The following is a 14289-nucleotide window of genomic DNA, read 5'->3' as shown; positions in this document are numbered from 1 at the left end:
ATAAAAGCCTAATCATCATTTTAAAGGTGACAAAAATGCACTGTGTTGACCACTGAGGCCACACAAATAGACCCTGAGAAGTGTTGAGACTCTGTTTCTGGCTGTTTTAGTTGGTGGAAAATTGATTTATAAGGTCACTTGAACAGTTGGAACAACTCCATGATGCTTATTAAACGTATCTAAGGCCTAAAAATAGCCTTTTCAAACTTCTGGTAAAAGCCACTTGCAATTGCTTATGTGCCATTTGCCTGCTGCTTTGATTCCAACCTGAGCTGACGATCAACTCAAATGCCAACTCACATCGAATTAACTGAGCACACCAGGATTATTATACTTTTGTTCCTTGTTTTAAAGACACAACCTACAAAAATGTGTTTCCTGTTTGTTGCAGTCAAAGCACAAGTGTGTTGTTGTTGACAACAGAACATGTAAGGGTGAACTTAGTATCTCTATAGTGATTTATTTAAGTGTCTATGAGACATAATAATAATGAAGGTAATACATTACAAGATAGAAACAAAGGATTTGTTGGGGGTATTGTAGCTATAGCTCAATATATTTTATACATCTAACTGTATCATAGTGATGTATCTCACATGTGGCAATTAAAACAGATAACAATTTCTCTTTACATTACAGCTTGTCTAATGAATGTAATTCATTTTTGACAAATTAGAGTCTATCATGGCAACCAGCTTTAAAGTTTTGATGATGTTTTGTCACAAATCACTTCAAAGTTTGAACATAAGGAAAAGGCATCTTGATGGATGAGGATGGCGGAGGGTTCTAATTTGATTCTGAAAAACTGTAACCTTTGCAGCTGGTTTCAATGTTTGTGAAGAAACATGCACTCTGACAGGGTCAAGTAGTTTTTAAATATGCATAAGAAAACCTGAACTTTGTTGGACTGTATTCTAGCCGCATAGAACTTGTTGACCATGCGTGTAGTGACTATTCTATTATTACAATGCTTTTGATCAATAATGTAATGGAAAACGAATACAACTGAACAGATGAATGCTGCGAGGAGGCGCGTGAGTGTTGTGGTTAGCACTGCCACTTCACATCAATGCTCTTCTTGGGTTTTAATACCTTTTCTTGTGGAGGACTGAACGTTTTGATATTTTAACCGCACTTTTAAACTAACATTATGTACTGAAAGGTGAATAGACTTGAATAAGCAAGCAGTCCGAGGCAACATATTAGTGCACCAATTTTACTTCCTGACACCCGACTCTTCATGAGCCTCATTCAAGGCGACAGAGTCTCACCATAGAGCCCCCGGGCGGGTCGAAAGGATAACTGGCAAACTCTTTTCAAAACAGCATGAGACCTCTCAATGATTTAATTGAAACAACTGATCTATTTAATAATGACTTGCTGTAATGCGCTATGCTCTTTAATTGGATTAAGGTGAGACGTTTTTATTTAGACGTTTTTATTTGTCCAGGCTTTTGGTTGGTCTCTTTTAGGGCTGCTATGGTCTCTGTACTGTCTGTTTGTTGCTTGTGATGATTTAAACCCTGTTTGTAAAGCACTTTGTGGCCCCTGCCTGTGAAAAGTGCTATATAAATAAATTTTACTTTACTTACTTTACTTACTTTACCTTACAGGAGGCCAATTAGAATTCCACCGAGGAATGTTAGAAAGCAAAAATGACGTTTGCTTTTGTAGCAAAACCGTGAGACAACTTCATCGCACAAGGAGCACAAATAAAAGAAGAGTTTGTTTGTGGGATGAGAGAGAATCAGTGTTTTTGCTGGGTGAGATCATGGACGTCTTGATTATTTCATCCTTTTGTTCAGAGGCAGACAGTGTCTCGAGCCAAAGTTGCCATTTAAACCAAAGGTGTAGTGTTCCAGTCTGCATTCCTTTGCGTCTGCTGCATGTCCACAAACAACCTAAACAAAAAGGCAAACACTTCATTTTGGTTTTTGTTTGTCTTTAAAAACGTGATGACAAATCATTTTTAAATAAGTCTTTAATGAAAATGTTTTGAACGCCTGGTGAGTGATTTGACAGCAAGGAATGTTCTCCACTCAGAAACTGTCCTGCCAGTTTCTCTTCCCTCAGACTCACAAAACTAATCCCTAACTTTGAGCGCTTTGATGAAACTCAGGCTGAAGTTACCCAAGCAGCTTAGGGGCATCCAAGCAGATGATCAGTCAGAGAGGATCACAATCATCACAAACACCCTCACCTCTTGTGTCACTTCTGGTGTATGAAAGTCAGATTAGATAAAACAAACTGCAGTCAGGTGTAAAGGATTATAACCATGTATTTTTAAGAGGTAATACATCTTATAACTTTACAAGAAAAAAAAGGGACAGTTAGTGTAAAGTAGTTGTTATTTAATAACCAACAATTTACTCAACAACTGTAGTTACAGTTCAGAACTTCCTGTCTGTGTGTGCAGACGGTTGGCAGCAGTACTGCAGTGTAAAGGCACAAAGATATATGAATGTAAAGGTCGTGCAGGACAGGACAAAACTCAAATCATAAATTTACATCAGCCGTAATCTAACAGGCTTTGTCAAAGTGTCCACACTCGTTCGCTTAAACTGAGTGAGGATTTTTGTTTTTACAGCATTTTCTTGGTCAGTTAGAATAACGCAAAAACCCCGCACATATACATATGTATATGTATATAAATGAGTAAACACTGATGACAAACGATAGTGTAAAAACAAAGTGGTACACAAATCTTCTTGTAAAAATATTTATAGATATAGTATAGCAAAAATGTTTCACTCTCACAGCAACACACACATTTAAAATATATGATGCAAAGTTGTCCTGGTGGATGAAGCTGGTTGACCAAAAGTTATAAAAAAAAAGAAAAAAAAAAAGAAAGCAGTACAGTCTCATTCTTTACCTTCTAAAGACAAGACTCTGATTGACCCTCCAGAGTCTATGCAGGTATTCTAATCCGCCTGTCAAAGACTCTGGAGATTGTTGCTACATTGGTGACAGCAGTGGCAGATACTGCCAATAAACAAAGTACAAAATTCAAAGCAGTTTAAAAATATATCAGAGGCTATGAATCCCTCGGAGTGTAAAAATAGCCAACTGACTGCGTTTCCTCTCCAGCGTTTGCATAAGTGCATTTTGTTGACTTCATGATGTCTGGGTGATGGGTTGAGGTTTGTAGGGAATATAGAAAAGTCCTCTTGACAATTAGAGGAAAATACAATGAATCAAATCTTCGGTCAGTGCTGAGGACCTCCTTCATCTGGTCCCTTTAAGCTCAGGCCTTCTGTTCAGTTAAGGATCGACTGCCACGCTGCGTCTTTCTCGCCATTAAACGTGTCCCTTCCCTCCTCCTGTCAAGGTGTCACTCCCTCTTGGTCCATACTGCAGCCCAGAGCTTCGATGTCATTGCTGATGTCCGTGATCATGCGGTCCCACTCGTCTCCCTCCGAGGCCTCCTGGCCCTCGTCAGACGCCACGCTCCCTCCGGCTGCTCCGTTGCCGTTGGTGGTAGAATCAGAGGCGGAGCTGGCTGTGCGCTTGTAGCGGCCGAAGCTGTCCGTGATGATGCCGCGGCCGTCCTTCACACCGATGGTCTCGAGGAAATTCTCGAAGTGTTGGCTGTCCTTCTCTGGTATGAAGGGACGCAGGCCTAGAGAAGCAGATTGCAGGGCGTTTTGTGTCACGTGTACCGTCAAAATAAAAGCTGGCCAATTGATTGGCAGGAAGTCGGTCTGAAAGTGTTCTTACAAAAACACTGGAACTAACTGTAAGGTTACGATTTTATGAACAAAGAGAAAGAACGGAAGTGGCATTCAAAACATTTTTTATCTGAAAAACAGCCAACTGTTTCATAATTTATTATTTGTACTTGACCATCGTAATTATTTGTTTAGCTTGATAACAAGGAGTATCACCATAACGGATCTCTAGATTCACTTATGGGGAAATCAAGTAATCATACCAAGTAGAAGGAACTTTCTGCTGTCGCCGTAGAGTTGTCGCAGGTTGATGCAGAACTCATGGATGGAGGCACCGTTGCGGTATTCATGGAGCAGGGTGGCAAACTGCTGGATCTCCTGTGATGATAGCTTTGTCCGCAGCTAGGGGAGAAATAAAAAAAAAAAAAAAATCAAAAATACATATATGTATATATATATATATATATACACACACACACACATACACAGAAAAAGTCTTATCTAGAAATATCAAAACAGGAGGAAGAAGCAGACAGGAAAATGTTCATACTGTGGTCATGTAGTCCTGCAGCAGCTCTGCAGCGGTGGTGCTTAGCTCTCCTTCACTTGCCGTCTTCGTCTGAGGGGATGCTGGGGAGGAAGCTGACTGAGAGTTTTCTTCAGCCTCCAAGGAGCCCTGGAAAGGACTGAGAGAGGAATGCATCTCTTGTAAATGACATGCATAGATTAGATAAAACCACTTTGGGTCAATGTCGGTCTCCCATCACTTTCTTTAAAAACAGAGAAAGCACCATAGAGGTAGAAGTCTTACAATGTGCCAGCTTCAGCGTCAAAGGCCTCCTTAACATCCACTTTGCTTGAGGAGTCATCTGTAAAAAGGTAGCAGAAAAAAAGCGCGTACGTACATCAGGCATTTGAGAATGTATTTACACTTTTTGATACCAACGCGCCCTTTAAAAAACACATTTTCTTAACACGTTTAAAAAGATCAAACAGGCCACATGTAAAAGAGCCGAAGTGTTTTCTCCTCACCACTGTATAAAGAAAGGTGTCTGGTAGGTGTCGTGGCTCCATCAAAGATGGCTCTGTCTAAGAAGTCGATTGTTGATTCTGTGTAAACGATCTGAAAGACCTGACTGAGCAGGAGACACAGCTCCTCTGCTGCAGCCTGCAGAGAGAAATGGCTGTCATCAGTGCACTCTAACCATCATGCTTTCCTGTTAAATAAAGGTGTCATGCATTTTAAAAGAACAAGGCTACAGTTACATAAAGTCAATATTGCCAAAATCAATGAAACTGAAAATGTTGGATTCAACTTCAATATTGACAATAAATCTTTATAGTTAACATTTAAAGGGAGCGCTGAAAGCCTCGTGGTTATGAACACAGAGGCTATACTCCTCATTGCACCGGCTGTGAGTTTGAATCCGAGAGATGATACCTTGTTGTCAACAGCCAGCACGAGCAGACAGCAGACTTCTACAAGCACAGCTCCGCTCTCTGACAAAGAGCTCAGGGTCTGAGACTTGTTGAGGTCAGGACACGAGCTGGGACAAGGAGAACCTCCTGACTCCTGGGCTGAAAAACACAAGCAAATAGAAACCCCTCATATTTCCATTCACAAATGTTGCAGACACACTTTTGGACATTTTATTAGATGAATTAACCCATCATCTTATTTTCTTCATTGAGTCATTATGGGTAGGAGGAAGTCTGTGTAAGCTCTTAACATAGGGATGGATAACGTTAGGATTTTCATCAGTACATTACTGCTTATGGATAACAATGCTTCTCAGTACTTTTAGAGGCAGGGTAGGTCATTTCTTTTAGAAATTTTTTTTAAGATTTTGGGTTGAAATTGTCCTAAAGTAAGTCCTGACAGAAAGTAATAATTCAAGTGCTCTGAAAAAGAAACGCAGCTGTAAACACTTTGACCAATGTCTGCGCTCCATGTACGCCTCCCTCTCTCCCTGCTCGCTCTCTCTCCCCCCTGAATACACACTCAAAAGGATGAGCTGAAATCCGCTTCTGGACCAAAGGTGCAGGTCCATGTAAGTGAGGGGGCTTTTGTGGGAGCACAGAGGGGGAGGGGGGAGGGTGAAGACGGAGCACGGAGAGAATGCTACTTTCAAAATCCCGCTAGTTTTTCGAAAATGACCAACCCTGCCTTTAAACCTATTCTATTTCTACAGATGTGCCTTTTTTATTCACTCCCAGTGCACTTTAAATTATCCTGGAAACTCTGAAGGAAGCAAAGGAACTCCTATGGTTTTACTATTTCGTGTACACAGGGATCGCTACAAAAAGAAAACGCCAATAAATATTCGGGCGGGACGAATATTTTTGGTCACCTGTTTTGATCACCACGAGGTGCAAAGAGTCGTCTCTGATGTAGGAGACAGCAGCAATGTCATGGATGGGCACCCTGAGGATGATGTCTTCTCCGTCGCGCCAAACGAGCTTGATGTTGTACGCCGATAAGCTCACCACTGCGTCCTGCTCCGTGGTCAGCTGGCCCGCCAACTGATGGGACTTCTGACAGTCACAGAAGCACACAGTCAGCTCCTTTTAAATCACTTCATCAGATCACTCCCGACTCCCCAGTGAAAAGCTTTTCATGGAGCTCTTTAGATGAAGCCAACGTGTAAACATACCCTGGCAGAGTCGATGAGCTGCAGCACTTCTGTGCGACTTGAGGGATTCAAGTATCCTGGAACGGATGTCAGCTGCCCCAAGTACTGAACAGAACATGCACCATGATTTTTAAACACTTTACTTCAATGTGACAGCATTTTTTTTTTTTTTAAAAGGAACTCTGCATTTCAGCGTATTGCACTCACTTTGACCTCCTTCTCGATGTAGTCATTGAGGAGGATGTCGGGGTCGATGCGGTGGTCGGGCTGAGAGAGCGAGAAGGTGTGGAGGGCCCTGCGCTCGGTGGCTTTCTCCTGAGCCTTCTTGTCTCTCCCCTTCTCTCCTTTCAGGAAGACTCGCTTGAACGGGGACACGATACCAGGCTGGTGAATGGAGACAAAGGAGAGAAATTAGAAGATCGCCATTCTGGCTTTAAAACACAGCAAGAGACCGAGATCCATTTGTTTGGGTATGTGGCATTCCAGGCTCTAGACCACTTGCAGGCAGATTCAGATCAATGGCACACGTATAGAGGGTTGATGCAATGAACGTTGAAGAAACTGGAATGCTTTTTACCACTATGAAAACCACGTCAGGCTGCGTTTGAATGTGGTTCTTGAACACTCTGATCCGTCTTGCGGATCCTGTAGAGTACGTGCAGGAAGGTGCAGACACAACAGATGGGCTCTGTGACAGTACAGAGTGCAAGCCTTCTGTGTAACCTAATATGTGTTGCTCAAATGTCAACCATTGCACGTCTGAAGGGAAACTCGGCATTTTGCAACACTTGTGCCGTTGCGGTTGAAGTCTGAGTTAAAAAAATTTTTTTTTTAAAAAACCTGCCAAAGAATCCCTTTTATAAGACATCTCGACCCAGCAGCTGCTACAGACTCTCACGGCAGAAAATGACGTTTGTTCTGCACTCAAACAGGTTGAAGCATTCACTTTTATCTTTTCGATTTGGTTTGCTTGCGCACCAGCTGATTTACGTCAAGGGTCTCGAAAAAAGAAAACTGAAAACACAGCACATATTGCTTTAGCATAATACATCGCGCGTCTGTATCTGCAGATCATAATAAAAAGGCCTACCTCGTTCTCCATGAAACCGAGCACTAGAAGAGTTCTCTATTGAACAGCAAGGAGCTGCTCAATCGAAGCGAGGACCGCGGATCCTGCTACACCCAAACTAGTCACCTATCGCCTCCACTCACACACAGCGACAGCTGCCAACCGGTGACAGACAAGCAGCATCAAACACAACCTGTGTGTGTGTGTGTGTGTGTGTGTGTGTGAGGGGTGTGACCCCTAACAGAGGAAGTGTCTGTCTTTGTACTCAGGCCTAAGAACAGGAAGAGGACTAGCCACAATTTCCTGTGATGACACGTGCAGTTAAACTTTCAATTAAGAAGTCGAACAATCTACAGCGGAGTGCTGACATTGTTTTAGAAACAATCTTCAGATGTTGAAGTTCGACGAATGACAGTGACGGGGAGAGTTTAACTTGACTTGTTGGCTGCGACACCTCATCGCTCACTCAGATCTAACACCACATATGCAACATTGCTCTTTCTGCTCTGTGGTTTAGCACTGTTGCATTTAAGCTTTTGGTTGTGGAGTGCTGCTGAGTGAGAGACTGTATTCTTTAATAGCAACCACAGCACTGACAGCTGCAGTATAAACAGCATTCAAAATGTAATGAGATGAAAAGTTGAAGCATTCTTTTTGTGCGTGTGATTATTTTTGTTTTTGTGTGTATGGGACTATTAAAATATGGATGTTTTCTTTTTTAAAGGTAAATTGTATTTCTGTAACTCGAAGTATTGTTTTGTGTTTTTTTCCCATAAAAATATTTTTGAAAAAAAAAACCAAAAACCCAATAATAATAATAATAATAAAAATTAAGGGGCTCCGTACAACACAAACTATAACCAGTGCATTATTTATCTGTACATAGACGGTGAAGACAAGCACATTAACATTTTATGGCTTCTTCTTGTGCAATTTGAGACAAGAACTACTGTAAGTGACCCGAGTGTAAGATGAACTACTGTGGCGGTCTGTTCACTAAGAAACACCACTGGCTTCTGATGCCAAACTGACCGACCCACAACTTAACTGGACTCTCTCTCACTCAAGAATAACGAAGGAAACTTTGAGTGAGAGCGGTCCGAATCATCATCATCACCACAGTTTCACTTACGAATGAGTTATTTATTTATTTACACAGAAACAGAAACACTATCACAACTTTTTCTGCTGTGACCCAGATGTGAGATGCTCGAACCGTCACAGCTGTTATTTTAATATCTGAGATGAACAATTTGGTAATAAAAGGACATTCACTTGGTCTTGCTGCAAGCTAATATTAGGGACATAAGATGTGTCACTTTGTATTGATTTCAGGTAATTAAGATGTAAATTCCTGACACTGTCCAGACTGTCAATAAAGTTTCTGTTAAAAAAAAAATCGACTTTATAGCTGAGCTATATCTTATTACTGCTTGTCTCTATCTTTATATTCTAACCTCTCCTTTTTCTGGGAGCTCCTGAGCTCTCTTAGGTTCCTTGGGACCCCCCCCCCCCAAATCTGTCCTATCCTATTCTTCTTTCTGCATCTTGTCCCATCTCCCCCATCCCATTTTCGAGCCCAGCACAGTTTAGCAGATGGCTGTTCCGTCATGTTCCGGGTCTGCTGAAGATTTCTGCCTGTTAAAAGGAAGTTTTTTCTTGCCACGCTATGACGGATTAAGCTGGGCTCTTGTAATATAGCCATAAGTAAGGTCCTTTACCTGCTTTTGTAAAGTGTCTCGAGATAACGCCTGTTATGAATTGACGCTATATAAATAAAGATTGATTGATTGATTGATTGAGATAATAGAAAATGAGTAAGCAGTAAAAGCATGGGTCGACATTGTTCTTTAAGGGTTCTGAGTCTTTACTTCAGTTGGTACAGGGTCTCTACAGTTTGGCAAAATGCTGTTCAGTGTCACCACCCAGTGGTGCAAACAGAAAATACAAGTCTGTGACAAGTTCATATAAGAAAAGACTGATAAACTAAAGCAACCACAGTGCAAATACATCAATAACACATAAATAACCATTTTCTACACCAGGATATCAATGTAATTTCATCCAAAGATCAAAAGAAGATGGAAGTCGGGAGCAACCTCCGAGTTTTTATCTTAAAAATAAATAAATAAATGAGAGCAAATCTAAGTCATGTCCTGCCCTTCATTTTCCTCATGTGAGCAGGAAGAGAGACACAACCGACATTTGTTTTTATATATTGTCAAGGCACTGACTGGGAACCTTCCACCATACATAGCAGACCCGTCAGAGTGGAGTTCAGGCGCACACATGACTTTTGCTGAACTCTGTAAATCTGCATTTTCTTTCGATGCCTCAAACTAAATGAACACCTTCCACCAAACTCTGAGGATCAGAGTTCTCCTCTCTCTTCCAGAGTTTAGGAAATGGATTTCGAGCCGTTGTGTCTCCAATTGTAACTGTTTTTAATAGATGACAGTGGTTTTCCACTGACTATTTGTTTTGCTTTTTTTTTTACTTGTAATCTCGATTGCATTGGAAATGAGGGAAACCTCAGTGTCCTTTTGAGAATAAATGAAGGTTTTAATTGAATTTAATTGAATGTGCCAACCATAGCAATAGAAGGAAATTATCCCTTGTGTCTGAGAGATGTCTTCATATCAAACAGGATAATATAGTGTGAACAAGCCAGGAGTGACACTGATGACTGCTGCCTCTGAGAGCTGATGTCGACAACACAGATCTCCCATGATCCACAAAACAACCAAAGTTATTAGAGTTTTCACTGTCTCTCTGTCAGACTTAGACTTAGACTGAACTTTATTGATCCTTTTGGGATGACTCCCTCAAGGAAATTTAGGTATAAAACTTGTGTCAGGAGTGGGGTCACTGCAGCAGGGCAACAACAAACCTCACAGATAAAAAAAACAATAACACCAGGTATAACACATTAAAGAAAACAAGACAAGTTTAGTAGAGCTACAGTTATGAGCACACCATGTTATCTGAACACATTGAATTAAGTAAACATGAACATTTGACAGAGCTACAACAGTCAACATATACCCAAACTTCTTACCAACTTTTAACATTTATCATCCTCCTTTTAAATCCTTCCTGGCAACATGAACCTAACTTTATTCTAATTATTTAGATTAACCCAGAGGTAGTACATTAGTGTCTTATACAGTGATTTATCCGGTTAATATTTAATAAACAGTTACCAAAGTTAGCTGGCTAAAAAAAAGCTGGCCTGGATTGTGCAGCTAGTGTGTTAGCATGCTAGCTAGTTTACTTGCAGTTTTAAAGTGATGTCAATTACCCGGCTTACCTTTTTCACTTTTTTCACATCATCCTCCATTTCTATTTGAAGGTCACCTTCTTCATATTCAGGTCACAGCGTGGAGATCCAAGTGAGACAAAGCACAGGTACAGAAACTCTTCAAACCAGCACTCATCTGAAAACTAGTTAGCCTAGCTTAGCCTAAACTAGCATTTGGTAAAGTGATGCCATGAAATGTTAGCAGAGGGGGAAAAACGTCATCCTGATTTTGGTCCAAGCCCACGAAACGTCAATTAAATGCCCGCGTGCCAACGGTGTGTAAACGATACGTCCACGTGCTGCTAAAACAACTAAAAAAGTTATCTGTAAGGAGGACAAACATGGATAAAACTGGGAAAACTTTTCAACCGTGCCGCCATTTTGGGCGTAAAACTGAAGTCCAGCATGCTTTGCTCAAACCAAAACAGTTGCTGCTCTGTAATGATAATAACCTGTAATCATAATAATACTGTCTGTAATCATAATAATACTGTTTGTAATAGAGATATAAATGTGGACACTGATTTCACAGTGAGCTTTAAATGTCATATTACTTCTGTAAGTTTGTTCTTTGTTCTTTTCTCTTTATATATAGTATATATATATATAGTATACAATATTATTACAATGTTATTATGTTACCTTTATTATTATATTATATCTATACTATACTATCTATATTATATATTACATTATTACAATACACTCTTATATTCTTATAACTATATATCTATACTCCAGTCAAACTGCACTATATTTATTATGCTTATAACTTATTACTATAACTGTCAATACTGTTTACATAACCCTCTGATCACAATGCCACTTTAAATTCTTTCACTGGTCACTTTAACTTTAACATGCCATTCACTGCACAGTATTATTAATATCTTTTCCATTGCCCTGCTGAGTCCACCGTGCTATAGTCCTCTGTATATATCCCCCCCTTACTACCTGGATTGTATTTATGTTTATGTTGTTATTTTTTATTCGATTTTTGACTTTTGTTTTTGATTCTGCACTGCTGCTGCTGCTGTAACGCCCGAATTTCCCCATTGGGGATCAATAAAGTTATATCCTATCCTATCCTATCCTATCCTTTATCTGCTCACACGACACACTGTGTTGGATAACTTCGAAAAGGAAGTTGTTATATTTAACATTTCTTTGGAAGTGACTCAGTCATTTTATTTCGGAAAGCAACATATAATATTTTTCTTCACTTAATGCCAAGTCTTGAAACACAACCTTCATTATAGAGCCTCAGCCAGACCCGTCGCCAGACCTTAGTCTGAGGGGGGGCATATGAAATGGGGAGGGGGGAGGTCACAATTATTATCAGCCAGTACGCATATTTTAATAATTCTATACTGTATTCGCGCAGCACGCAAACATCACGTTAAACATAACCAACAGCAATATGACCCGGTACACTAATAAAAGATTATGTAGTCATGTACATTTAACTTAATATGTCTGATAAAATGTATTCAGTGCACCATTGATTTTGTGGCAATTATTTAAGTAACTTTCAAACAAAAATGTTTAAGATAGTATCTGATTATTTTGGTTGCATTGAATATAATCGTTATGTTTATGTAATTCTAAATTAAGAGAATTTTTAATGAATCTAATTCAATAGAATTAGCCAGTTTTTAGCTGACGAGCACATCATATTATTTTGCGCCTTTTTTCTGCTTTTGAATTCAGCAGCCATCGTCTGGTCACAAGACATAAAGAAAGTGCGAATAATTTAACTCAACAATTTCAGTTGGTTGACAAAGGAGAGCTTTTTTTATATTGTAATGTTAATGACAACCTGTGGGTGCATGCTGCGCGTGATACTTACAGTCTATGATGCTACAAAACAAAATTAGGAAGCAAAGTAATCCAGAGAGACAGAGACATGTTATGTTAATGTAGGCTAAAGTGTGATGCTATTGCACCACGATATCAGAAAGATATCTCGAGTATTTGCACTAAGAGAACAATAAGCTTTATTTGAAAGTTGCTCTATTTGAAAGTTGCATTGAAAGCAATTGCTGTTAATCTACGGCCTATTTTCAACAATAAAATACAGTTTTGATCTAAAACAGTTAAGAACCATAGTTAGCAATGCATTGTGATGCTCACCCTGAAGCAAACTGACAAAGGCCATAAACAGTATACTGATGTTTTAAATTACAGGACACTACAGTTTTTTCTTCTTTTTTTCTTAAAGAGGGTGTTGCCTTGAGAACTTGGAGCGTGATCATTAGTGTGTTATGATAGGTTGTTTGTTTCTAAAAATTTGCTACTGCTTATTTTTCTCAGTTTTCTTTATTAAACTACCCAAAGCCATCAATTCCTGAATGGAGAATCTCTGGAGGATCATTTGAATTGCAGTTTTCAGAGAAGGAAAAACAATATGGAGGACATGTGCTTCACACCAACGAGACCTGCTTCATCATCATACATCGGATTTTAAAACTACAAATTAGACTGTTATTGATATCTTATTTCATTGATATTGCAGAGGATACAGACGGATTGTATTGATTTTAACAAGTAATTTATGAGTGAGGCTTAGATTTACATTGTGTAAAAATAGGTCGCCCCAAAAAAAACAGAGGGGTATCATCATTCTTGCCACAATCATCCTTCGACTGGTTGACATCTTTTATCCAGATCAAGACAAATGCATGATATACATGTATTTGTGGCGTCCCTGCTGAAAGCTCTTTACCGTGACATCTACTTAATATTTTTGTTTAAATTTGGTTAGTTTGTTTGTGTTTTATTTTAATCTACTTAATTTAAACAGGTTATTCTTTAGCAACTGATTTGAGTTATATTAACTCAACCTTTAACAAGGTTAGATGTAATTAATAATAATGTGTGCAATCTGCTGCCTCAGTTTTATTGAGTAGTTAATGTGTATCTCTTTTTACATTGTAGCCTAGAGCCTACACCACATAAGCAATGTTATGATGAATATCCATAACACACTTGACTATACAACATATTAGATGTAACACCAGAAGCATCTCTCAAAAATTGCACTTTAAAGCAGTGAACAGAGGGATATGCATTGACATGTGACACATACAAACACGTACACACACACACACACACACACACACACACACACACACACACACACACACACACACACACACACACACACACACACACACAGACTTTGAAACTACCAGTACTTTGAGTGGCAGCAGCACAGCGCTGTCCTCTCGCCAGTCCGCCTGTCAGTACAGCTGGATGCAGCGTTAGAGATCCTTCTCATCCTTCCATCCGGACTTAAACTTGTTTAAGGTTCTTTTTAAAAGAAAGCTGAATCAGCTGGGCCTTGCTTCCGAGCAGCATACTGCGCTGATGCTCTGAGAAGACGCTTTGGAACACGGAAAATGGGTTTTCACACATGACTATAGAAGCTCCTAAAGTTAGGGCAAAGGTGTGTGCTGTGAGAACAGTCGGCATAGCCTGGATTTATACGGATATCCATGGCGAAATTAAGTGAGTAAACCGGCAAAAACTCATCCAGCTTTCAAAAATCTGCGGTAACGTCGAGTGGTTACAGTGACGTAGACTACATCACGTACGTAGCTTAACTGTTGGCTG

At 39.8% G+C, this 14289-nt stretch overlaps 1 protein-coding gene across 1 annotated transcript; it reads right to left on the bottom strand.

The window, feature by feature from the left end:
* Positions 1-2260: 2260 nt before the first annotated feature.
* Positions 2261-11194, bottom strand: ccm2 (CCM2 scaffold protein). Its single transcript, XM_079348464.1, has 10 exons — positions 10684-11194; positions 6512-6688; positions 6326-6409; positions 6023-6206; positions 5113-5249; positions 4704-4839; positions 4483-4540; positions 4222-4357; positions 3935-4073; positions 2261-3622 (listed from the first exon to the last, which is right to left on the bottom strand). Exons 1-10 carry the CDS (start codon positions 10711-10713, stop codon positions 3327-3329), a joined length of 1377 nt encoding a protein of 458 aa, XP_079204590.1. The 5' UTR covers positions 10714-11194; the 3' UTR covers positions 2261-3326.
* Between the last annotated feature and the right edge of the window lie 3095 nt (positions 11195-14289).

This window comes from Symphodus melops (assembly GCF_947650265.1).
Source record: "Symphodus melops genome assembly, chromosome: 1".
Lineage (NCBI taxonomy): Eukaryota > Metazoa > Chordata > Actinopteri > Labriformes > Labridae > Symphodus > Symphodus melops.
This window is presented reverse-complemented; position numbering and strand designations above follow the sequence as displayed.